Here is a 25,654-nt window from a genome sequence, read left to right on the forward strand (position 1 = left end):
AGAAACTAGTATACTCTCCCCAACTTTTGATTATGAAAATTTTCAAATACATGGAAAAGTTGAAGTAGTAATAAACATCTTTATACCCACACCTTAGATTCAACAGTTGTTAGTATTTTGTCATATTTACTTTCTCCATCTATATTTATTTATTTTGCTAAAAATTTTTTAAAAAGAAGTTGTGAACATCATGAAACTTTAGCCTTAAATATTTCAGCACACTTTTCATGCTGACATTTTCCTCCACAATATTAATGCCTTTATCACACCTAAGAAAATTAAGAATAATTCCTTATTGTCAAGTCCATATTCAAATCTCTCCAAATGTCTTTTATACTGCTTTTGAACCAGAATCTGCTCAAGATTCACATTTTATTATTTCTTTTTATATTTTAAAAATCTAGAATAGTTCCCCACATTTTTTTTTTTTTTTTTTTTTTTTAGGATATTGACTTTATGAAGAGACCAGGCCAGTTGTCTTTAGAATGCCTGATATTCTGGATTTGTCTAATTGTTTCCCCTTACTTCATTATTCCAGTGTCCATCCTGCTTCCCACCATTTCATCTGCTGATCCATAGTCCATGGCCTTCCTTCTAGCTGCCCATTCTCCAATCAGTAATCCAACTTCTTTGATTTAAGGCCTCTCTCTCTCACTAATTGTGTACACTGAAAACTTTGATGGATATTGCTAGTGCTTCCAGACATACCCCCATGCTACCCAAGTTCAGGGGAAGATTTCACTAACTTCTAGGAAAAGGCCATTATGACTAAGTGCATGCTTAGAGTGTGCTTTAGACTTTTAAGTGTGTTAACTCGATACCATCCTGCACCCACTCACTGGGAATTATAAATGATCAATGCTTTGGGGGTCTCACATGGTGTATTATTACTTCTGTGAAATTTTAGACAATATTTAGAGGGAGAGCTTAACAGATGCTTTGTGAGCATGGGCTTTGGAATTGAATAGACCTGAATTTGAATGCCAGCTCGACTCTTTATTAGCTAGTTACCTTAGGTATTTAGCATTGCTAAGCCTCAGTTTCTTATTCTGTAAAATGGAAACAATGACTCTTGCAGGGTTATTGACAGAATTAGAAAAATTATTCATGTCTCATAATATGGTGCCTGGTACATAGTAACTGTTCTTAGACTTGTTCTAATAACTGTTCTTAGATGGTTTCCATGCTCCACTCCCACGCCGTGGAGCATGAGAACTGTCGAGGGGAACAGAACACGTTTGGTTGGGCAAAGATTTGGTCAAGCCTAGGCCTTATTGACTCCAAACATTCCAACTCATTTGGTAATTTCTGGTGATAGAGTGTGGGGTCACTTCCTTCCTCTGCCCATCTTGGGGCAGATATGTTTTTGACCTTGTGTAGAGAGTTGAACTGAGTATATATACCCTTCAGATTGTATTGGCTCCTTTGAGGGGCACAGGCTGTGCTGGGCCCCCAGAGAGTTGGTATTGCTCTGACAGGCAGTGAGAAAATGCAGGACAAGTTTCTGATAGCCTCTGTGGTTTGAGTGCAACAAGCAAAATTTCTGCTAAGTTGTTTTATACACGCAAGACTCCAAAGGAGTTATGAGCAGAGGACTGGTTAGTCTAGTCTTCGGCTTTTTACCAGTGAAATAGGCATTTTAAAAAAAAGTTTTAATATTTGATCCTCTTCTTGTTTACTTGTTTCTAAAATATATGCATATATGTATACAAATTTGTAGCCCCCCCTTTTCTAGTTAAGTGTTAGCATACTATATACCCTTTTCTTTGCCTTGTTTTTATTTTTATTTTATCTTTTAACCTTTTCATTTCAAAATAAGTGTGAGTCACAAGAAGTTGCAACAATAGTACAGAGAATTCCCCATGTACCCTTCTCCAAGTCTCCTCCAGTGTTACATCTTATACAACCTATAGTTCATTTTTGTCATATGTATAGGTTTATGTAACCACCACCACAATTAAGATACAAACTTATTACATCACCACGAAGATCTCCCTCATGCTAACCAGTTTATAGATTTACTGTTTTGGCATCTAGCCTTTATTTTCCACTAATGTTTCTTTATCCCAACATCATTTTCCCTAGGACTCCATTTTCCCTGGAGGCCAATTTTGTAGTCAGTCCAAACTACATATTGATATGTGTATAGAAATTATATAAGAATATACTAGTTCTCAAGAGACATTCATTTATTTGTATCTTAGAATTTTTTTATTACTAATCACATAAACTTTTCCTTAAGATGCATAGGATTAGAATTTCATGTATGTTTGGATTCTCTTATCTTTTTACTGCTGATTATAAACACTACAGATTATCTCTATTCTTGTCCGAAACTGTATTTTGTTCTGTTTCTTAACAATCACATAACCAAATAGGTCTCACTGAGATACATACTGCACTGCATGGTGTAGTTAAAATCCCTAGGGCCAAAAGTGACATGGGATAAGTTTTGAAATCCTAGTACAGAATACCACGCTGTTCTGTCATTGTTTAGGGTTAGGCTTTAGGGGACTGATGCAGAGGTCATTAGATGCTTGCTCACTATTTCCCCCACCCTCTCAGTTGATTCAGACTGCCATTCTATTTCTTCTAGCAACTTGGCAACTTTATATTATATTGGATTTTTCACTGAAATCCTTTATTACATAGTTTGAATCAATTTTTAAAATAGATTTTATTTTTTACAGCAGTTTTAAATTTACAGAAAAATTGTGCAGAAAGTACAGAGTTCCCATATACTCCCTCTCCCCTCTCTTGCACACGGGTTCTCTTATTATTATCTTGTATTAGTCTGGTACTTGTATTACAATTGCTGAACCAATATTGATGTGTTATTATTAACTAAAGCCCATAGTTTACATTAGGGTTCCTCCTGTGTTTTATAGTCCTGTGAGTTTTGACAAATGCGTAATGTCATATATCCGTCATTCATTATCATACAAGATAGTTTCATGGCCCTAAAAATGTCCTGTGCTCCACCTAATCCCCACCTCCCACTCCCCCACTACCCCACTCAGCTCCGAAGACCCTGGCAACCACTGATCTTTTTTCTGTCTCTAGTTTTGCCTTTTCCAGAATGCCATATGGTTGGAATCATACAGTATGTAGCTTTTCCAGACTGGCTTCTTTCAGTTAGCAATATGCATTTACTGTTCTTCCATGTCTCTTTGTAGCTTGATAGCTCACTTCTTTTTTTGAATAATACCCAATTATTATAGATGTACCACAGTTTGTTTATTGATTCACTTATTAAAGGGCATCTTGAATAGTTCAAAGTTTTGGTGATTACGAATGAAGCTTTTATAAACCTTCATGTGCAGGTTTTTCTGCGGACATAAGTGTTCAGTTTATTTGTGTAAATACCTAGGAGATCCATTGCTGGATCATATGGTAAACCTTTGTTTTGCATGTTAGAAACAGCCAGACGGTCTTCTAAAGTGGCTGTTATCATTTTTGCATTCCAAACAGCAATGAATCATATCCTCCCATTGATAATATACTCACCAGCATTTGGTGTTGTTATTGTTTTGGATTTTAGCCATTCTAATAGGTTTTTAGTGGTATCGCATTTAATTTCCAGTTTTCTAAGGACAAACGATATTGCTCATCTTTCTTATGCTTATTTGCTTTCTGTGTATCTTCTTTGGGGAGATGTCTGTTCATATCTTTTGACTTATTTTTTTTAAGAGTTCGTTGTGTATTTTAGATGCAAGTCCCTTATCACATATGTATTTTGCAAATAGCTTCTCCCCGTCTATGGGTTGTCTTTTAATTCTCCTAACAGTGTCTTTCATAGAGCAGAATTTTTTAATTTTAGTAAAGTCCAATTTATCAATTGCTACTTTCATAGATCATGCTTTTAGTGTTGCATCTAAGAAGTCATCACCAAACCCAAGATCACCTAGGTTTTCTTATGTTTTCTTCAAAAGTTATATAGTTTTGCATTTCACATTTGGGTGTATGATCCATTATGAGTTAACTTTTGTGAAAGGTATAACATTTGTGTCTATATTCATATTTTTTTGCATGAGGATGTCCAGTCATTCTAGCATCATTTGATGAAAAGATTATCCCTTCTGCATTGAATTGCCTGTTTTTCCTTTGTCGAAGATCAATTGACTATATATGTCTGGGTCTATTTCTGAGCTCTCTCTTTTGTTCCATTGTTCTATTTGTTTTGTTTTTTTTTTTTTTTCGTTAAAACCACACTATCTTGGGGAGGCGGGGCAAGATGGCAGACTGGTGAGCTGTATGTTTTAGTTACTCCTCCAGGAAAGTAGGTAAAAAGCCAGGAACTGCGTGGACTGGACACCACAGAGCAATCTGTCTTTGGGCATACTTCATACAACACTCATGAAAACGTGGAACTGCTGAGATCAGCGAAATCTGTAAGTTTTTGCGGCCAGGGGACCCGCGCCCCTCCCTGCCAGGCTCAGTCCCGGGGAAGGAGGGGCTGTCAGCTCCAGGAAGGAGAAGGGAGAATTGCAGTGGCTGCTCTTACCGGAAACTCATTCTACTGATTCAAACTCCAACCATAGATAGACTGAGGCCAGACACCAGAGACTCTGAGAGCAGCCAGCCCAGCAGAGAGGAGACAGGCATAGAAAAAAAACAACACGAAAAACTCCAAAATAAAAGCAGAGGATTTTTGGAGTTCTGGTGAACACAGAAAGGGGAAGGGCGGAGATCAGGCCTTGAGGCGCATATGCAAATCCCGAAGCAAGGCTGATCTCTCTGCCCTGGGCACCTTTCCTTAATGGCCCTGGTTGCTTTGTCTATTAGCATTTCAATAACCCATTAGATCTCTGAGGAGGGCCGTTTTTTTTTTTTTTTTTTTTTTTAAATCCTTTTTGCTTTTTCTAAAACAATTACTCTAAGAAGCTCAATACAGAAAGCTTCAAAGAATTGAAATTTGGGCACGTCAAGTCAAGAGCAGAACTAAGAGAGCTCTGAGACAAAAGGCAATAATCCAGTGGCTGAGAAAATTCACTAAACAACACAACTTCCCAAGAAAAGGGGGGTGTCCGCTCACAGCCACCATCCTGGTGGACAGGAAACACTCCTGCCCATCGCCAGCCCCATAGCCCAGAGCTGCCCCAGACAACCCAGTGTACGGAAGTGCTTCAAATAACAGGCACACACCACAAAACTGGGCGTGGACATTAGCCTTCCCTGCAACCTCAGCTGAATGTCCCAGAGCTGGGAAGGGGGAGCAGTGTGAATTAACAGAGCCCCATTCAGCCATCATTTGAGCAGACTGGGAGCCTCCCAACACAGCCCAGCAGCCCAGAACTGCCCTGGGGGGACGGCACTCACCTGCGACATAGCACAGTCATCCCTCAACAGAGGACCCGGGGTGCACAGCCTGGAAGAGGGGCCCACTTGCAAGTCTCAGGAGCCATACGCCAATACCAAAGACTTGTGGGTCAGTGGCAGAGACAAACTGTGGCAGGACTGAACTGAAGGATTAGACTATTGCAGTAGCTTTAAAACTCTAGGATCATCAGGGAGATTTGATTGTTAGGGCCACGCCCCTCCCCGACTGCCCAGAAACACGCCCCACATACAGGGCAGGCAACACCAACTACACACGCAAGCTTGGGACACCAATTGGGCCCCACAAGACTCACTCCCCCACTCACCAAAAAGGCTAAGCAGGGGAGATCTGGCTTGTGGAGAACAGGTGGCTCGTGGACGCCACCTGCTGGTTAGTTAGAGAAAGTGTACTCCACGAAGCTGTAGATCTGATAAATTAGAGATAAGGACTTCAACTGGTCTACAAACCCTAAAAGAACCCTATCAAGGTCAGCAAATGCCACGAGGCCAAAAACAACAGAAAATTATAAAGCATATGAAAAAACCAGACGATATGGATAACCCAAGCCCAAGCACCCAAATCAAAAGACCAGAAGAGACACACCTAGAGCAGCTACTCAAAGAACTAAAGATGAACAATGAGACCCTAGTACGGGATATGAAGGAAATCAAGAAGACCCTAGAAGAGCATAAAGAAGACATTGCAAGACTAAATAAAAAAATGGATGATCTTATGGAAATTAAAGAAACTGTTGACCAAATTAAAAAGATTCTGGACACTCATAGTACAAGACTAGAGGAAGTTGAACAACGAATCAGTGACCTGGAAGATGACAGAATGGAAAATGAAAACATAAAAGAAAGAATGGGGAAAAAAATTGAAAAACTCGAAATGGACCTCAGGGATATGATAGATAATATGAAACGTCCGAATATAAGACTCATTGGTGTCCCAGAAGGGGAAGAAAAGGGTAAAGGTCTAGGAAGAGTATTCAAAGAAATTGTTGGGGAAAACTTCCCAAATCTTCTAAACAACATAAATACACAAATCATAAATGCTCAGCGAACTCCAAATAGAATAAATCCAAAAAAACCCACTCCGAGACATATACTGATCACACTGTCAAACATAGAAGAGAAGGAGCAAGTTCTGAAAGCAGCAAGAGAAAAGCAATTCACCACATACAAAGGAAACAGCATAAGACTAAGTAGTGACTACTCAGCAGCCACCATGGAGGCGAGAAGGCAGTGGCACGACATATTTAAAATTCTGAGTGAGAGGAATTTCCAGCCAAGAATACTTTATCCAGCAAAGCTCTCCTTCAAATTTGAGGGAGAGCTTAAATTTTTCACAGACAAAGAAATGCTGAGAGAATTTGCTAACAAGAGACCTGCCCTACTGGAGATACTAAAGGGAGCCCTACAGACAGAGAAACAAAGACAGGACAGAGAGACTTGGAGAAAGGTTCAGTACTAAAGAGATTCGGTATGGGTACAATAAAGGATATTAATAGAGAGAGGGAAAAATATGGCAAACATAATCCAAAGGATAAGATGGCCGATTCAAGAAATGCCTTCACGGTTTTAACGTTGAATGTAAATGGATTAAACTCCCCAATTAAAAGATATAGATTCGCAGAATGGATCAAAAAAAATGAACCATCAATATGTTGCATACAAGAGACTCATCTTAGACACAGGGACACAAAGAAACTGAAAGTGAAAGGATGGAAAAAAATATTTCATGCAAGCTACAGCCAAAAGAAAGCAGGTGTAGCAATATTAATCTCAGATAAAATAGACTTCAAATGCAGGGATGTTTTGAGAGACAAAGAAGGCCACTACATACTAATAAAAGGGGCAATTCAGCAAGAAGAAATAACAATCGTAAATGTCTATGCACCCAATCAAGGTGCCACAAAATACATGAGAGAAACATTGGCAAAACTAAAGGAAGCAATTGATGTTTCCACAATAATTGTGGGAGACTTCAACACATCACTCTCTCCTATAGATAGATCAACCAGACAGAAGACCAATAAGGAAATTGAAAACCTAAACAATCTGATAAATGAATTAGATTTAACAGACATCTACAGGACATTACATCCCAAATCACCAGGATACACATACTTTTCTAGTGCTCACGGAACTTTCTCCAGAATAGATCATATGCTGGGACATAAAACAAGCCTCAATAAATTTAAAAAGATTGAAATTATTCAAAGCACATTCTCTGACCACAATGGAATACAATTAGAAGTCAATAACCATCAGAGACTTAGAAAATTCACAAATACCTGGAGGTTAAACAACACACTCCTAAACAATCAGTGGGTTAAAGAAGAAATAGCAAGAGAAATTGCTAAATATATAGAGACGAATGAAAATGAGAACACAACATACCAAAACCTATGGGATGCAGCAAAAGCAGTGCTAAGGGGGAAATTTATAGCACTAAACGCATATATTAAAAAGGAAGAAAGAGCCAAAATCAAAGAACTAATGGATCAACTGAAGAAGCTAGAAAATGAACAGCAAACCAATCCTAAACCAAGTACAAGAAAAGAAATAACAAGGATTAAAGCAGAAATAAATGACATAGAGAACAAAAAAACAATAGAAAGGATAAATATCACCAAAAGTTGGTTCTTTGAGAAGATCAACAAGATTGACAAGCCCCTAGCTAGACTGACAAAATCAAAAAGAGAGAAGACCCATATAAACAAAATAATGAATGAAAAAGGTGACATAACTGCAGATCCTGAAGAAATTAAAAAAATTATAAGAGGATATTATGAACAACTGTATGGCAACAAACTGGATAATGTAGAAGAAATGGACAATTTCCTGGAAACATATGAACAACCTAGACTGACCAGAGAAGAAATAGAAGACCTCAACCAACCCATCACAAGCAAAGAGATCCAATCAGTCATCAAAAATCTTCCCACAAATAAATGCCCAGGGCCAGATGGCTTCACAGGGGAATTCTACCAAACTTTCCAGAAAGAACTGACACCAATCTTACTCAAACTCTTTCAAAACATTGAAAAAAATGGAACACTACCTAACTCATTTTATGAAGCTAACATCAGTCTAATACCAAAACCAGGCAAAGATGCTACAAAAAAGGAAAACTACCGGCCAATCTCCCTAATGAATATAGATGCAAAAATCCTCAACAAAATACTTGCAAATCGAATCCAAAGACACATTAAAAAAATCATACACCATGACCAAGTGGGGTTCATTCCAGGCATGCAAGGATGGTTCAACATAAGAAAAACAATCAATGTAGTACAACACATTAAAAACTCGAAAGGGAAAAATCAATTGATCATCTCAATAGATGCTGAAAAAGCATTTGACAAAATCCAACATCCGTTTTTGATAAAAACACTTCAAAAGGTAGGAATTGAAGGAAACTTCCTCAACATGATAAAGAGCATATATGAAAAACCCACAGCCAGCATAGTACTCAATGGTGAGAGACTGAAAGCCTTCCCTCTAAGATCAGGAACAAGACAAGGATGCCCGCTGTCACCACTGTTATTCAACATTGTGCTGGAAGTGCTAGCCAGGGCAATCCGGCAAGACAAAGAAATAAAAGGCATCCAAATTGGAAAAGAAGAAGTAAAACTGTCATTGTTTGCAGATGATATGATCTTATATCTAGAAAACCCTGAGAAATCAACGATACACCTACTAGAGCTAATAAACAAATTTAGCAAAGTAGCGGGATACAAGATTAATGCACATAAGTCAGTAATGTTTCTATATGCTAGAAATGAACAAACTGAAGAGACACTCAAGAAAAAGATACCATTTTCAATAGCAACTAAAAAAATCAAGTACCTAGGAATCAACTTAACCAAAGATGTAAAAGACCTATACAAAGAAAACTACATAACTCTACTAAAAGAAATAGAAGGGGACCTTAAAAGATGGAAAAATATTCCATGTTCATGGATAGGAAGGCTAAATGTCATTAAGATGTCAATTCTACCCAAACTCATCTACAGATTCAATGCAATCCCAATCAAAATTCCAACAACCTACTTTGCAGACTTGGAAAAGCTAGTTATCAAATTTATTTGGAAAGGGAAGATGCCTCGAATTGCTAAAGACACTTTAAAAAAGAAAAACGAAGTGGGAGGACTTACACTCCCTGACTTTGAAGCTTATTATAAAGCCACAGTTGCCAAAACAGCATGGTACTGGCACAAAGATAGACATATAGATCAATGGAATCGAATTGAGAATTCAGAGATAGACCCTCAGATCTATGGCCGACTGATCTTTGATAAGGCCCCCAAAGTCACCGAACTGAGCCATAATGGTCTTTTCAACAAATGGGGCTGGGAGAGTTGGATATCCATATCCAAAAGAATGAAAGAGGACCCCTACCTCACCCCCTACACAAAAATTAACTCAAAATGGACCAAAGATCTCAATATAAAAGAAAGTACCATTAAACTCCTAGAAGATAATGTAGGAAAACATCTTCAAGACCTTGTATTAGGAGGCCACTTCCTAGACTTTACACCCAAAGCACAAGCAACAAAAGAGAAAATAGATAAATGGGAACTCCTCAAGCTTAGAAGTTTCTGCACCTCAAAGGAATTTCTCAAAAAGGTAAAGAGGCAGCCAACTCAATGGGAAAAAATTTTTGGAAACCATGTATCTGACAAAAGACTGATATCTTGCATATACAAAGAAATCCTACAACTCAATGACAATAGTACAGACAGCCCAATTATAAAATGGGCAAAAGATATGAAAAGACAGTTCTCTGAAGAGGAAATACAAATGGCCAAGAAACACATGAAAAAATGTTCAGCTTCACTAGCTATTAGAGAGATGCAAATTAAGACCACAATGAGATACCATCTAACACCGGTTAGAATGGCTGCCATTAAACAAACAGGAAACTACAAATGCTGGAGGGGATGTGGAGAAATTGGAACTCTTATTCATTGTTGGTGGGACTGTATAATGGTTCAGCCACTCTGGAAGTCAGTCTGGCAGTTCCTTAGAAAACTAGAGATAGAGCTACCATTCGATCCAGCGATTGCACTTCTCGGGATATACCTGGAAGATCGGAAAGCAGTGACACGAACAGATATCTGCACGCCAATGTTCATAGCAGCATTATTCACAATTGCCAAGAGATGGAAACAACCCAAATGTCCATCAACAGATGAGTGGATAAATAAAATGTGGTATATACACACGATGGAATACTACGCGGCAGTAAGAAGGAACGATCTGGTGAAACATATGACAACATGGATGAACCTTGAAGACATAATGCTGAGCGAAATAAGCCAGGCACAAAAAGAGAAATATTATATGCTACCACTAATGTGAACTTTGAAAAATGTAAAACAAATGGTTTATAATGTAGAATGTAGGGGAACTAGCAGTAGAGAGCAATTAAGGAAGGGGGAACAATAATCCAAGAAGAACAGATAAGCTATTTAACGTTCTGGGGATGCCCAGAAATGACTATGGTCTGTTAATTTCTGATGGATGTAGTAGGAACAAGTTCACTGAAATGTTGCTATAGTATGTAACTTTCTTGGGGTAAAGTAGGAACATGTTGGAAGTTAAGCAGTTATCTTAGGTTAGTTGTCTTTTTCTTACTCCCTTGCTATGGTCTCTTTGAAATGTTCTTTTATTGTATGTTTGTTTTCTTTTTAACTTTTTTTTTCATACAGTTGATTTGAAAAAAGAAGGGAAAGTTAAAAAAAAAAAAAAAGAAAAAAGACAAACAAGGAAAAAAAAAAAAAAAAAACAAAAAACGATGTAGTGCCCCCTTGAGGAGCCTGTGGAGAATGCAGGGGTATTCGCCTACCCCACCTCCATGGTTGCTAACATGACCACAGACATAGGGGACTGGTGGTTTGATGGGTTGAGCCCTCTACCATAAGTTTTACCCTTGGGAAGACGGTTGCTGCAAAGGAGAGGCTAGGCCTCCCTGTATTTGTGCCTAAGAGTCTCCTCCTGAATGCCTCTTTGTTGCTCAGATGTGGCCCTCTCTCTCTGGCTAAGCCAACTTGAAAGGTGAAATCACTGCCCTCCCCCCTACGTGGGATCAGACACCCAGGGAAGTGAATCTCCCTGGCAACGTGGAATATGACTCCCGGGGAGGAATGTAGACCCGGCATCGTGGGATGGAGAACATCTTGACCAAAAGGGGGATGTGAAAGGAAATGAAATAAGCTTCAGTGGCAGAGAGATTCCAAAACGAGCCGAGAGATCACTCTGGTGGGCACTCTTACGCACACTTTAGACAACCTTTTTTAGGTTCTAAAGAATTGGGGTAGCTGGTGGTGGATACCTGAAACTATTAAACTACAACCCAGAACCCATGAATCTCGAAGACAGTTGTATAAAAATGTAGCTTATGAGGGGTGACAGTGGGATTGGGAATGCCATAAGGACCAAACTCCACTTTGTCTAGTTTATGGATGGATGTGTAGAAAAGTAGGGGAAGCAAACAAACAGACAAAGGTACCTAGTGTTCTTTTTTACTTCAATTGCTCTTTTTCACTCTAATTATTATTCTTGTTATTTTTGTGTGTGTGCTAATGAAGGTGTCAGGGATTGATTTAGGTGATGAATGTACAACTATGTAATGGTACTGTAAACAATCGAAAGTACAATTTGTTTTGTATGACTGCGTGGTATGTGAATATATCTCAATAAAATGATGATTAAAAAAAAAAAAAAAAAAAACCACACTATCTTGATCACTGTACTTTCATAACAAGTCTTGAAGTTGGGTGCATCAGTTTTCTGACTTTGTTCTTCAGTATTGTTTTAATACTGGATCTTTTGTCTTTCCATATAAAAATTGGAATCAGTTTGTCAATATCCATAAAATAATTTGCAGAGATTTTGATTGAGATTTCATTAAATCTATAGATCAAGTTGGAAAGAACTGACATCTTAATAATGTTGTCTTCCTATCCATGAACATATATGATCTCTCCATTTGTTTAGTTCTTCCTTGATTTCTTTCATCAGAGTTTTGTCATTTTCTTCACATAAATCTTGTACCTATTTTTGTTAGATTAACACTTAAGTATTTCTCCTTTTTTTGACACTAATGTGTTGTGTTTTTCATTTTAAACTCTAGTTGTTCATTGCTGTTATATAGGAAAGCAATTGACTTTTGTATATTAATCTTGTATCCTATAACTTCGCCATAATTGCTTGTTAGTTCCAGGAGTTTTTGTTTTTTGTTTTTTGTTTTTTTGTTTTTTCAATTATTTGGGATTTTCCACATGGACAATCATATCATCTGTGAGAAAAGACAATTTTATTTCTCCCTTCCCAGTGTGTAGGCATTTTATTTCCTTTTCTTATCTTCTTGAATTAGCTAGTATGATGCTGAATAGGAATGGTGAAAGGGAATATCCTTGTCTTGTTCACAATCATAGGGGGAAAGCATCTAGTTTTTCACCATTAAAGATGATGTTAAGTCTAGGCTTCTTGTAGATATTTTTTATCAAGTTGATCTACTCTACTTTATCCTTTATCCCCTCTAATCCTAGTTTGTGGAGTTTTTTTAAAATCATGAATGGACATTGTGTTTTGTCAAATGATTTTTCTACAGATACTGATAGATTGTGTATTTCAAGAAATTGTTCCATTTCATCTGTTACCATGTTTGTGGACATAGAATTGTTCATAATATTCTTTTATTATCCTTTTAATGCCTGTGGCCTCAGTTATAATGCCCTCTTTTCACTTATGATATCTGAAAGCTCTGTCTTTTTTTTCTTTGTTATTCATATTTTCAAAGAACCAGCTTTTGATTTAGTTGATTGTCTCTGTTTCTGTTTTCATTTCTATAATTTCTGCCCCAATTTTTATTGTTTCTTTTCTTTTGCTTACTTTGGATTTAATTTGCTCTTCTTTTTTAGAGTTTCCTAAGGTAGAAGCTTAGATTATCAATTTTACATCTTTATTCTTTTCTAATATATGCATTCAATGCTATAAATTTCCCTGTAGGCATTACTTTTGCTGCATACCACACATTTTGACAAATTGTATTTTCGTTTTAATTTAATTCAAAATATTTAAAACTTTTTCTTGAGTCTTTTTCTTTGACCAGTATGCTATTCAGAAATACAGTGTTTAATATCCAAAAATTTTGGGATTTTCTAGCTGTTGTTTTATTGATTTCTACTTTAATTCCATTGTGATCTGAGAGCATATTTTATATGATTTCTAGTCTTTTAAATTGTTAAGGTAGTTTTATAGCCTAGATGTGGTCTGCCTTAGTGAATGTACCATGTGTGCTTGGGAGGAATATGTATTCTGCTGTTGTTTGATGTAGTATTCTATAAATGCCAATTAGATCCAGTTGATTGACGGTGCTGTTGTTACCTATATCTTTACTGATTTTCTGCCATTTTCTTTCAATTACTGATAGCGGGGCATTGAAGTCTCCAACTATAATTGTGGATTATCTAGCTCTCCTTGCATTTCTATCACTTGTTCCTTATGTAGTTTGGCACTCTGTTGTTAGGTGCATTAACATTCAGGATTGTAATGTCTTCTTGGAGAACTGACTCCTTTTATCATTATGTAATGTCTCTTTTATCCCTGATAATTTTCCTTGCTTTGCAATCTGCTTTGTCTGAAATTAATAAAGCTACTCTATTTACCTTTTGATTAGTGATGACAGGCTACACCCTTCCCATTCCTTCACTATTAACCGATCTGTGTCTTTATATTTAAAGTAGTTTTCTAGTAGACAACATATTGTTGAGGCTTGTTTTTTTAAATCCACTCTGATAGTCTTTAGATTTCAATTGGTGCATTTAGACCATTCATATTTAAAGTGATTATTAATAAAGATGGGTTAATATCTATCATGTTTGTAACTTTTTTATTCATTGTCCTTGTTCTTTGTTCTTTGTCGACCACTCCATTTTTGCCTTCTCTGATTTTAATTGAGCATTTTAAACAATTTCCATTGTCTCTCTTCTTTAGCACATCAAATGTATTATACTTATTTTTTAAATTTTGTTAGTCATTGCCATAGAGTTTGAAATATACATTTACAACTAATATAAGTCCACTTTCAAATAACACTATACCACACCACAGATAGTGCAGGTACTTTTTAATAGAGTATTCCCAATTCCTCCCTCCCATTCCTTGTAAAATGTCTGCCATACATTTTACTTATCTATAAATTGTAATTATCCAATCTATTGTTGCTATTATTGTTATTCCTTAGATCAGTTAAGAATAAGAAAAATAAGAGGTATTATTTTATCTTCATTTATTCTTTCTTTATGTAGCATGTAGAAAGGAAGTGCCCTTTCTTTCATTGCATAGATCTGAGTTTCTGACCTGTATCATTTTCCTTCTCTCTGAGGAACTTTTTTTAACACTTATTGCAAGGCAGATCTACTGGCAACAAATTCCCTCAATCTTTGTCTGTCTGAGAAAGTATTCCTCCTTCACTTTTGAAGAATAATTTCACTGGATACAGAATTCTAGGTTAGTGTTTTTTCTTTCAACACTTTAGGTATTTTACTCCACTCTCTTCTTGCTTGCATGGTTTATGAAGATAACTTCATTGTAATTCTTATTGTTCTTCCTTAATAAGTAAATGCCCCCACTCCTGGCTTCTTTAAAGATTTTCTTTCTCTTTGATTTTCTGCATTTTGACTATGATATGCCAAGGAATAGATTTTTTTGGTGTTTATCCTGCTTGGTTTTTTCTGAATCTGTGGTTTGGTATCTGTCAATAATTTTGGAAAATTCTCAGCCATTATTACTCCAAATATTCCTTCTGTTTCTTTCTGTCTGTCTTCTCCTTCTAGTATTCCCATTACCTGTATTTTATACCTTTTGTAATTGTCCCTCATTTCTTGGATATAATGTTCCATTTTTTTCCATCTTTTTTCTCTTTGCTTTTAAGTTTGGGAAGTTTCTGTTGACATATCTTCAAGCTCATTGATTCTTTCCCCAGCTGTGTCCAGTCTAATAATGAAACCATCAAAGGCATTCTTCATTTCTGTCACAGTATTTTTTATTTCTAGCATTTCCTTTTGATTCTTTCATGGGGTTGCCATATCTCTGCTTACATCACCCATGTATTCTTTCATGTTGTCCACTTTTTCAGTTAGGTCTCTTAGCATATTAATCATAGCTATTTTAAATTCCTGATCTGATAATTTCAAAATCTCTGCTATATCTGATTTGGGTTATGATGCTTTTCATATCTCTTCAGACTATGTATTTGCCTTTTAGAATACCTTGTAATTTTTTGTTAAAGCTGGAAATGATGTATCAGGTAAAAGGGACTGAGGAACATAGGCCTTTAGTGTGAAGTTTTGTGTTTATCTGGCTAGGAGCTGGGCTGTTTGCTATTGCTGTAGCTGTAGGTTTTCAGGACTAAAATTTCCTCCAGTGTCCTTGTTTTTGTCTTACCTGCTGTCTTTGATTTTCCCTAAAGATTCCTTCTTAAATGAGACCTAAGCCTTGGAGTTCTTTTCTGCTGTAATCCTCTTATTATACAGGAGTCCTATTGATGTAGTGGTAATATGGGTGGGGGGAATCATTCTATAATCCTATGATTAGGTCTTAGTCTTTTAGTGAGCTTGTGCCCCTGGTCTGTGAGCTTCAAAAGTGTTTCTCAGAGTTTTTTTTTTTTTCCTCCTCTTAGGTATTATAGGAAGGTAGAAGAGACTAGAGTTGCATATTCCCGTCTCCCACATTGGCTAAACTCTGGTAAAATAGTTTCTTCTGAGAGCAGTCCTTTGTCAAGGAACACGGAATGCTCTCAGCATATTTCAAAGTGGTCACTTTTTCCTTTCCCGCTGAGTCTGCTGGAAGTATGAGGGGATTTTTCTCTGAGCTCCACAATGAGAACCTGGTGGGGTCCTGGTGGTAAAACTGGCAGAAGTGTGGGGCTTTGACAGAAGTGTGGGGGCTTCCCTAAGCCTGGACCTCCAGGATTTTTAATCTCTCAGGCTAGTCCAACTCAGTCTCCAGCAAGTACTCAACTACCCTTTAAGTATTCCTACCTGATGCTGGTTCCAGCTGCAGTTTCTGCTCCTGGTAAACTGAAACCCTGTGTATCTGCCTGTGTCTCCATTATTTAGGGCGGTGGTTTGCCCTGTGACTTCAATTCTTTAATGCATTTAAGTAGAGTTGTTGATTTTCAGTTTTTCAACTTTTTTTCTTGTTGTCAGGGGTGACAACTTCCAAGCTCCTGATGTGTTAGACTGGAAACTGGAAGTGGCCTGAATCATTTTTTTTTTAATATGGGAAGTTAACATTCTTTATTCTTCAAAAGATCTCTGGCTTCTTTGACTACTTTGCCATTTCACTGACACTATACCATACCTTCCAGTTCTGAAAGTATTTTTTATATATTGGTACCATGAAACATGCTTTCTCAATTGATCACGATATCTTACTGCTCTGAAAAAAAATCATTCTCGATATTATACAAAATTTCTTTCATCTATCAAATGAAAGATGATTTAAAAGATTTTTAATGGTAAAGATTCTAGCTCCTAAGCAAAAGTTAGATTATTAAATTGTTCCTTTCATTGTTACAAAGAAGTAATATATGGTTTCTATTAATACTATACTGAATATTATAATTTAGATATTAAAAGTAGACCAAGAAAGGAGACAAAATAATTACGACTTTTTTTCCATACCACCATATAACAATTCTGGCAGTACCTCACAAAAAAGTATTTTAAGTTTTTAAAGACAAGTTTGAAGGAACATCATTTATATTATTAATGAATTCCTTTTAAAATATCAAGTGGGTAACAATTCAAGAAATGTGTTTCTCCAAATTTAGTAAATAGCTTAACTTTTTTTTTTTTGTTAGAGAAGTTATAGGTTTACAGAAAAATTATGCAGAAAATACATAGTTCCCATATACTTGCCTTTTATTAACACCTTGCATTTGTGTGGTTCATTTGTTATAATTGATGAAACAGTATTATTATAATTGTACTATTAACTGTATTACATGGTTTACATTAGAGTTCCCTGTTTGTGTTTACATTCCTATGGATTTTTTAAAAAACTTTATTCTGGTAACACATATACAACCTAAAATTTCCCCCTGTTAACCGCATTCAAATATATAATTCAGTGCTGTTAATTATGTTTACAATGTTGTGCTACTATCACCACTATCCTTGACCAGTTTTTTCTATCACCCTGTGCCAGTTTGAATGTACTATGTCCCCCAAACACCATTATCTTTGATGCAGTCTTGTGTGGGCAGACTTATTGGTGTTGATTAGATTGTTTCCATGGAGATGCCACCCACCCAACTGTAAGTGATAACTATGATTAGATAATTTCCATGGAGGTGTGGCCCCACCCATTCAGCATGGGCCTTGTTGAGTTTACTAGAGCACTATTTAAGCTCAGAAGGAGCCAGCTTGCTACAGCCAAGAGGGACACTTTGAAGAACGCACAGAAGCTGAGAGAGGAGCTTCAGTAAGCAGAGACATTTTGGAGACGGCCTTTAAAAGCAGACTTTTGTTCCAGAGAAGCTAAGAGAGGACAAATGCCCCAAGAGCAACTAAGAGTGACATTTTTGAGGAACTGCAGCCTTGAAACCAGAACTCCGGAGCAGACGTCAGCCACATGCCTTCCCAGCTAACAGAGGTTTTCCAGACACCATTGGCCATTCTCCAGTGAAGTTACCTGATTGTTGATGACTTACCTTGGACACTTTATGGCCTTAAGACTGTAACTTTGTAACCAAATAAACCCCCTTTATAAAAGCCGGTCCATTTTTGGTGTTTTGCATTCTGGCAACATTAGCAAACTGGAACATACCCCAAATAGAAACTCTGAACAATTTAAATGCTGAACTCTTATTATTAAATATTAAAGGCCGATTCTATTGTGACTACAGTGAAATAATAATCTAGGAGCCTAGTACTGATAGAAGGTTACTTTTATTTTGTTTTTCACTCAATAAGCATTTATGCATGTTCTTCATGCCTTTTACACATTTTAGATCCCACAAGAACGTATATATATGTAAACCATCTATCACAGAAATGATTTTTCTGTGAAATGGCAGATTGTGTCATTAAGATTTTAGTGGAGACTTTTAAAAAGAATAATAGTAATGTTACAATGAAAGTCAGCAGTTCACTGTTTTTACTGGGCTTTCTTATATTAGATGCATATAGTTGAACGTTTAGTGGAATGACTTTGCATTAGATATACTTGGGTTTTTGAATCTCTGATCACCATACAACTAATTGCGATCCTGGGAAAGTTATTTATCTCTCTGTGCCCCTGTTTGTTTACTTTGGAAAACTAGGTTTAAAATAGTATCTACTCCATGTGGTTATTGTAAAGATAAATAAAGCTTGTAAAATGCTTATATGGTTCCTGGCCTGCAGTAAATACTAAATAAATGTTTGCTATTTTAATGATCTGAGTCTCACAACAGTTTTAGAAGTAGGCAAGAAAATCACTCTTCCAATTTTGTAGTTGAAGAGTTGGAGGCTCAGAGGGATTAAGTGGCATTGTCCAATAGCATAAAGCTAAATAAATAATAAAGTGAGCACTAGAAAAAACCAGGACTTGTGATACCTGGCCCGCTATCTCAGTGGAGAAGATAAACGAATTTGTAAGAGTAGAGAGAGACATGGCATAAGAAGAAATAGATGTGAGTTAGTAAATTTTAATTTTTATATACTTTTGAAACCCAGGGACATATTTTACATATTAGCTACCAAATTACATTGAAATGACTCAAAGTAAGGTAGGTTAGGACATGTGAGGATATCCTCAAATATGAGATTGTACCATGTTTATTTAGTTTCGGATAATAGAATTCACTTTTGTTTACTTTATCCTTTTATACCTACAGCTGTCTGCTACTTTTCCATCTTGAGCAAAGCATGGTGGATGAGTTATTCACTAGATTGAGTGTTAAGATTATGTTTTCCCAACTAGCACAATGCTTTCCTGTAAGGTATTAAATGCCCATATGTGGCTTCAGTTTGTGTTTTTGGTCTTTTCTAATTTTTCATTCTGTCATTCAATCAAGCATTAATTCAGCCAGTCAGTCAGACAGTCATTCATTTGGACCACTGTCATCCCTGAAGAGAGAAAAATGTGTAAGACACAGTAACTGGCTGTTAGGAGCTCCTCAGTGTAGTAAAGAAGATAAGCTTGTAAACTAATAAACTTCTACTAAACCAATAAATGCAATAGTGGAAGCAGGCATGGGGGACCCACTACTACTGCCCTCTACTCCAGCGCAAATGTTAGCCTTGCCTTTGAGCTCAAAAGGGGATTCTTGAGAGATGTAGTGTCTGAGCTGTATATTTTTAAGACAATAGGCATTTATTAGGTAAACAAGTTTCAATTTTCTTACTCTTACTTGCAAATAATTAATCTTTTTCTGTTTCCCAGACATTGTGTACACTATTTCCTACTCATTGTTCACCAAGTTTTTACTTCACAGGTATTCAGAATTGCTCAAATACCTAGTTTCTCAAAGCTTTCCAAAATCATACCCTTCAGATTGAATGCAAGTTGGAAATGCTCATATGTCCTACCATTGTACTCAATTGTAGCTGTGACTGTAACATTTTTGCTTGTAAATAATATAACATTATTTTGAAAAGTGTGTGTGAAAAGTTTGCTATAATTGAGGTATTTTGAAAGACTGTCTTTTTAAGCTATAATAGTATCCTTAGACTTAAAATTCACAAGTTGCTTTAGAAAAGAAAGTCTATACATATGATTGAATTGTAATAAGGGGGACTGAACAATCCCCAAAATATTATACTATTTATTTTCAGGAGATAAAAAGTTATCAACATTTCCTAGTGTTATTTATTATGTAAAGTATAAGGCAAGGGAATTTCTATGCTACATGAATGAATGTAATTATGCTTTTCTTACAATATAAACATTACATTACTTATTGTTAAAAATTCACAGGATTGTTTTAACTATTTTCAAAACACTTGTTTTTTAGGTGAATTGAAAAATTTACTAACTCAGATCATTTTTGAAATATTTTGTTTATATATCCATCTGTTGTGTGTCTCTTAAGAAATAACTGTAGGTCAAATTATAACTTGAATTTAACATTGGTAAAGAAACTGAGTGTGCCATCTTTAAAAACCATAGTTTAAATATAAGCACAATAGATCAAAGTTCATCTTATTTAAATAAGTATTCTAGAAAAGAAGTTTCAGGTACTTTCTCTGAAACTTTCTTAAAATAGTCACTGTTCTCAATATAAAATTTGAGAGTTAGCATTATGATTTTAAAGAAAGAGGAAAAATTGTTTTCAAATTATGGAAGTTCTCCTTTGGGGACAGCTTTATTTGAATTGTATGTGACATTATTTTTATTTCTTAAGGCTATGATTAAAAGTTTCATGGATGTCTACCAGCTTGCAAGTGCTAGAATTGCTACATTAGAGAAAGAAATGACATCGCATCGAAGTCACATTGCAACTTTGAAATCAGAACTTCACACAGCTTGCTTACGTGAAAATGAAAGTTTACAATCAGTAAGTCCTTGTGCTGCAATATTCTTCCCCTCTGGATTTTGGGTCATATTTACATTCATGCTTTTATTGCTTATAAGATCACTGGCCAGTATATATAATTTAGGGTAAATGATCAAGCAAGTGACGTAAAATTATTAGTGTGAAGAAATTTTTGAAGGAACAAAAGCAGTTAATTTTCCCATTGTATGATGCGTAAAGATATGCATATTGTTATCAATGCGAAGACACTACATCAAGATTCTTTTGTGTTTGGCAGTGCAGCTGACAGTTGGATTTGGCAGTATGCATAGTTAAAGCTTACAACTGTCTGAAGAATCAGTGTGTCCCATTAAGACAGAATATTATTAATTATGTGTATAACCAAAATGGTAATTAGAACATGGGATTGTTCTCTATAGAAAACTAGGCTTATCCATAATACATGCCTAGCTAAAGATGCATGTTGTGATTCATCTGTATGATTGAAATTCAGTTTCAACACTCATTTTTATATCTTAAAATTTTAGATGATAATGAAATTTGGGCTCATTTAAGACAAAAAATATTCTCTACATTTGAGACATATATTTGGGGGTTTTAAAAAAATGAATGTATTTGTGACATAAGGGAATAAAATAAACATTTAAACTTTTTATCTCAAAAAAGTCAAGAGTGAGATTCAGAGAGTTATTAATGGTTAGAATGTCTTTTCCTTTTTCGATTTGGTTACATGAATAAGCACAATGTGTGAGGAAAAACAGTATTCTCTTTGCCATTCAGTTTCTTGACCCACTTTAAATGATATATTGAACAGAAAGGAGTTAGCATTAAAGCAAATAGATGCATGGCTATGGTTTGGTTCATTAGCTCCTTCAGGTCCTAGTTCAAATGTCAGAATCTTTTCTGACCATTGTATTTAAAATTGTACCACTACCCCAACCCCACCCCACATGCTCACAAACTCCCTTTCCTGCCTTATATTTTCTATCAAGCTTTCAGCTTCCTGGCTTTATTTATTTATTTTTTTTTCACGATAGCACTTATCATCAACTGACATGATATATTTTATTTATTTGCTTATTATCAGTCTCTTCCCTACTTCTAGTAGAATATGCTCTTCATAAAGACAGCAATTTTGAGTGTTTTGTTCACTATTGTATACAAGTGCCTACAACAGTACCTGGCACATAGGCATTCAACAAATATTTATTTATATCAGCCATTTATTTGGTATCGGAGATCAGTTGAGTTTAACTTTTTAAAAGACTTTCTTAACTTCTTAATGAGAGAGCAGTAAATTTGACCTCCACTATGAGAGTTAAAAATGAAAAGGAATTTTTCTTTTAATTTGAGAAAGTGTTTGGAATTTATTCTAGCCTTTTTCTGAAACATATTCCCCTTTCTTCCTGCTAACTCACTGATCCCATTAGTTAATATTATATTATACTATTTAGATTGCATCAGCTTTGTTGGATTGTACTATTGTTTATGGCTTATTACTATTATTCATATAAAAATAATTGTATTTCAAGAAAGACCAGACTTGATAAAATGAGTTTTTGCTACATGGGTTCAAAATGTTTTTACCAATTATTACACAACTAATATCTTAATGGAGTTGGGTTTAATAAACTCGTATGTTAAATACTTCTCAACCTTTTTTCTCTTCTGAACACATCTGCAGTATATTCTCATCATCTCCTGTGTAAGAGATCACTGGCCATGGCAGTGGTTCTCAAGAGGGAATGTGTGTAATGTGAAAAATTCCTACAGGTGATTCTCATGTGTCCTCCTAGGAGAATGATGTCCAATCCCATGTCTCTATGGCATGTGTACTCTCTTCTGTCTTCCCTTAGTTGAAAGTCACTATTTTTAAATAATTTATGAGTGTGTACAATAATTTTTACTCTTCAAGATATTTGTATATGCATTTTCTAATTTGAACATCTTAAGGGCACTCTGAGAGAGGTAGAAGATTCAGGCCCAAATCTATATTTTGTAGGTGAGAGGCAATATAGTTTGGTGGATAAGAGCATAGATTTGGAGTTTGTATCCTTTGAGAATTCTGTCAAGTATTGTAAGAGAAAACCTCAGTAACATGCCTTTAAAACTATTTAAAAATAGAGCTTTTTTCCCTTACAGGAAGAAGTTTACAAGTAGGTGGCTATTGTCATTAGTTTAGTGGATCAACAGGTCCGTAATTTCCTTGTCTCTCCCTCATTGTTGTAAAGACAGCAGCCCAGCTCTAGAATTTTCAGATCACGTTCAAGTCAGCAGGATGGAATAGCTCCAGAAATATCTGATATATATTCCTTCCAAGGAATCTCCATACAGGCTTCCACTTATATCCCATTATCTGGGAATGGGCCATGTGGCCACCCCTAGCTATAAGGAGTCAAGGAAGAAAGGAGTTAGGAAAGGGTATTTGGTTAACCAATTAATACTGTGTGCCATTGTCTTGGTTTGCCAAAGCTGACAAAATGCAGTACCCAGAAATGGACTGGCTTTTAACAAAGGGGATTTATTAGCTTACAAGTCTACAATCCTAAGGCCATGAAAGTCTCCAAATTAAGGCATCAACAGGATGATACCTTCTTCCAAGACCAGTTACCGATGTGCTTGGCACATGGAGACATCTGCTGGTCCTTCTGTCCCAGGCTTTGGTGCTTTCAGCTCTGGCTTCAGTGGCTACCTTTCTTAGCTTCTGTGGGTATGTTCTTGTCTCTCAGCTTCTCTGGGGCTTTTTTCCGTGAGCTTCTCTTAATTTTATGTCTTAGCTTCTGTGAGTGTTTTATCCTCTTCTAAAGGACTCCAGTAAGAGGATTAAGACCCACCTTGAATGAAGTGGGTCACATCTCAATTGAAATAACCTAATCAAAAGGTCCCACCTACAGTCTGTTTGCACCCACAGGAATGGATTAAAAGAGCATGGCCTTTTTCTGAGGTACATAACAGCTTCAAACTGCCATGGCCATGTTAAGTCAGATAGATTTGGATCCAAATTCCACTTTTCTAAATTACTGATAGTGTGACTTGGATCTCAGGTTTTTAATCTGTAAAATGGGGAATATTACATACCTTATAAGGATGTCAGGAGGTCTAGTGAGTAGTGTTACAGTACTTGGAACTTTGCTTTGCACTTGAGTGAGTAGTCAAAAACTTTAGCTAATATTCAGATCACCATTACCTGGATTGAAAGTAGTTGGATTGTACCACAGGAAAAGATTGTTTACTAACCTAATGTCTTCAGCTACAAGCCTGTCATTTGTTGTGGTTCTTACTTTAGATTTGAGCATGCAACTCCTCCTCTATAATCAGCATTAGTAAATTCCGGTCTTAGCTCTCTCTCTTCTCCTCAGGCTCTTTTCCTCCTTTCATTGACAGATTCTTAAAAAAATGGTCTATACTTGCTGCTTGTATACACTCACCTTCCATTTATCCCTGAGCTTATTACTATCTGGTTTCTGAGTCCATCATTATGCTGAAACTATATTCTTAAAGGTCACCAATAACTTTTTGCTTTCTCATCCATTAGTTCCTTCTCATCCCTTTCAACCTTTCCAAACATTAAAGGCTTTTAACTATTCCCTTCTTAAAACACTCATCTCCTTTGTTTTATATATCTCAAGTCTTCTTTGCTGGCTCTCTGGACTCTATTTGTGCTCTGCCTTCTTTGTATTATTGTTTGTTCATTTTTTTTCTTTTATCCAGTATTTATTGAGCATAGTGGTCCAGATCAGGAGGAAGGTGGATGGAAATGTCTATAAAGACTGTGATGGAAAGAAGAAACAGAGAAGGACCAGTGCGACTGGGACAGAGAGAGCAAAGGCAAGAGGGGTCTGAGATAAGAATGTTCTTATCTCAGCAATTCTCAAGACATGCAAATACATGCATGTCTAGTACAGTGTCTGGCATATTAGTAGGTTCTTGGTAAATGTTAGTTCACTTGCTTACACGTAAAAAGAATTCCTCATAGTTACGTACAGTTCCTGCAGTTAAGCTACACATATAGCTTTAAGAAATATATATAACTAGGAGGAAATCCTTTTGTGTTTAGTCAAAAGAACTAAAGCAAGCCTTAAGTCAGTGCTTTTAGCACATGGTAAGTATAGTATTTGTTGTTGTTATCACTTATTTAATGAATCGAGGACACCCAATGTATGCATACTACTACCTCACTACTCTCTTATCCAGCCACTTAACTGGATAAGAATACATAATGCATATTAATTACTAATCAAAACTTTATCATGGTGTTGTAATGCATAAAAAGATATTGATCGTATTAGAGACATGAATAAGTTATCTAAAAATTTTATTCCACTTTAGGTGACATTTTCATTTCTTGTTCAGCAGTATACAATAATAATGCCAGACTTCATCTAAGATTTCTCATCAATTGTATACTTTCCAGTACTTTAACGTTTTTGGTATCATGTTCTTTGACCCATTAACTTAGGGCTGCTCTAGAGCTTTTATCTTGAGTTATAGAAATCAGAAAGGGCTTTGAGTAAAGAGCTTTTGAGGCCCATGCAACTCAGTAGAAAACAGTACAGCAGTCATAACCAATTACTTGTGGATGGCTGGAGGCCGTAACACCCTCAGCTGTGGAGAAACACATGATATTTCAAATTATGAACTACAGAATGCCAAACCCAAATACTTTGCCATGAGTTATGATCCTGAAAGCTGTAGTATCGATTTGTCTCATTTTTACTATATGTTTAAAGCAGTATCTTTTTAATTCTATAGTATTTAACTTATGACATAGTAATAAATTGCAAATCAGAG

General features: G+C 36.1%; 1 protein-coding gene across 1 annotated transcript in view; it reads left to right on the forward strand.

The window, feature by feature from the left end:
- Positions 1-25,654, forward strand: part of CCDC171 (coiled-coil domain containing 171) — a 524,774-nt gene that overhangs the window by 418,769 nt on the left and 80,351 nt on the right. The window contains 1 exon segment of the mRNA XM_037797175.1: positions 20,732-20,884. Coding sequence (XP_037653103.1) covers positions 20,732-20,884 — 153 coding nt within the window.

Source organism: Choloepus didactylus, chromosome 10, assembly GCF_015220235.1.
Source record: "Choloepus didactylus isolate mChoDid1 chromosome 10, mChoDid1.pri, whole genome shotgun sequence".
NCBI classification, from domain to species: Eukaryota; Metazoa; Chordata; class Mammalia; order Pilosa; family Megalonychidae; genus Choloepus; species Choloepus didactylus.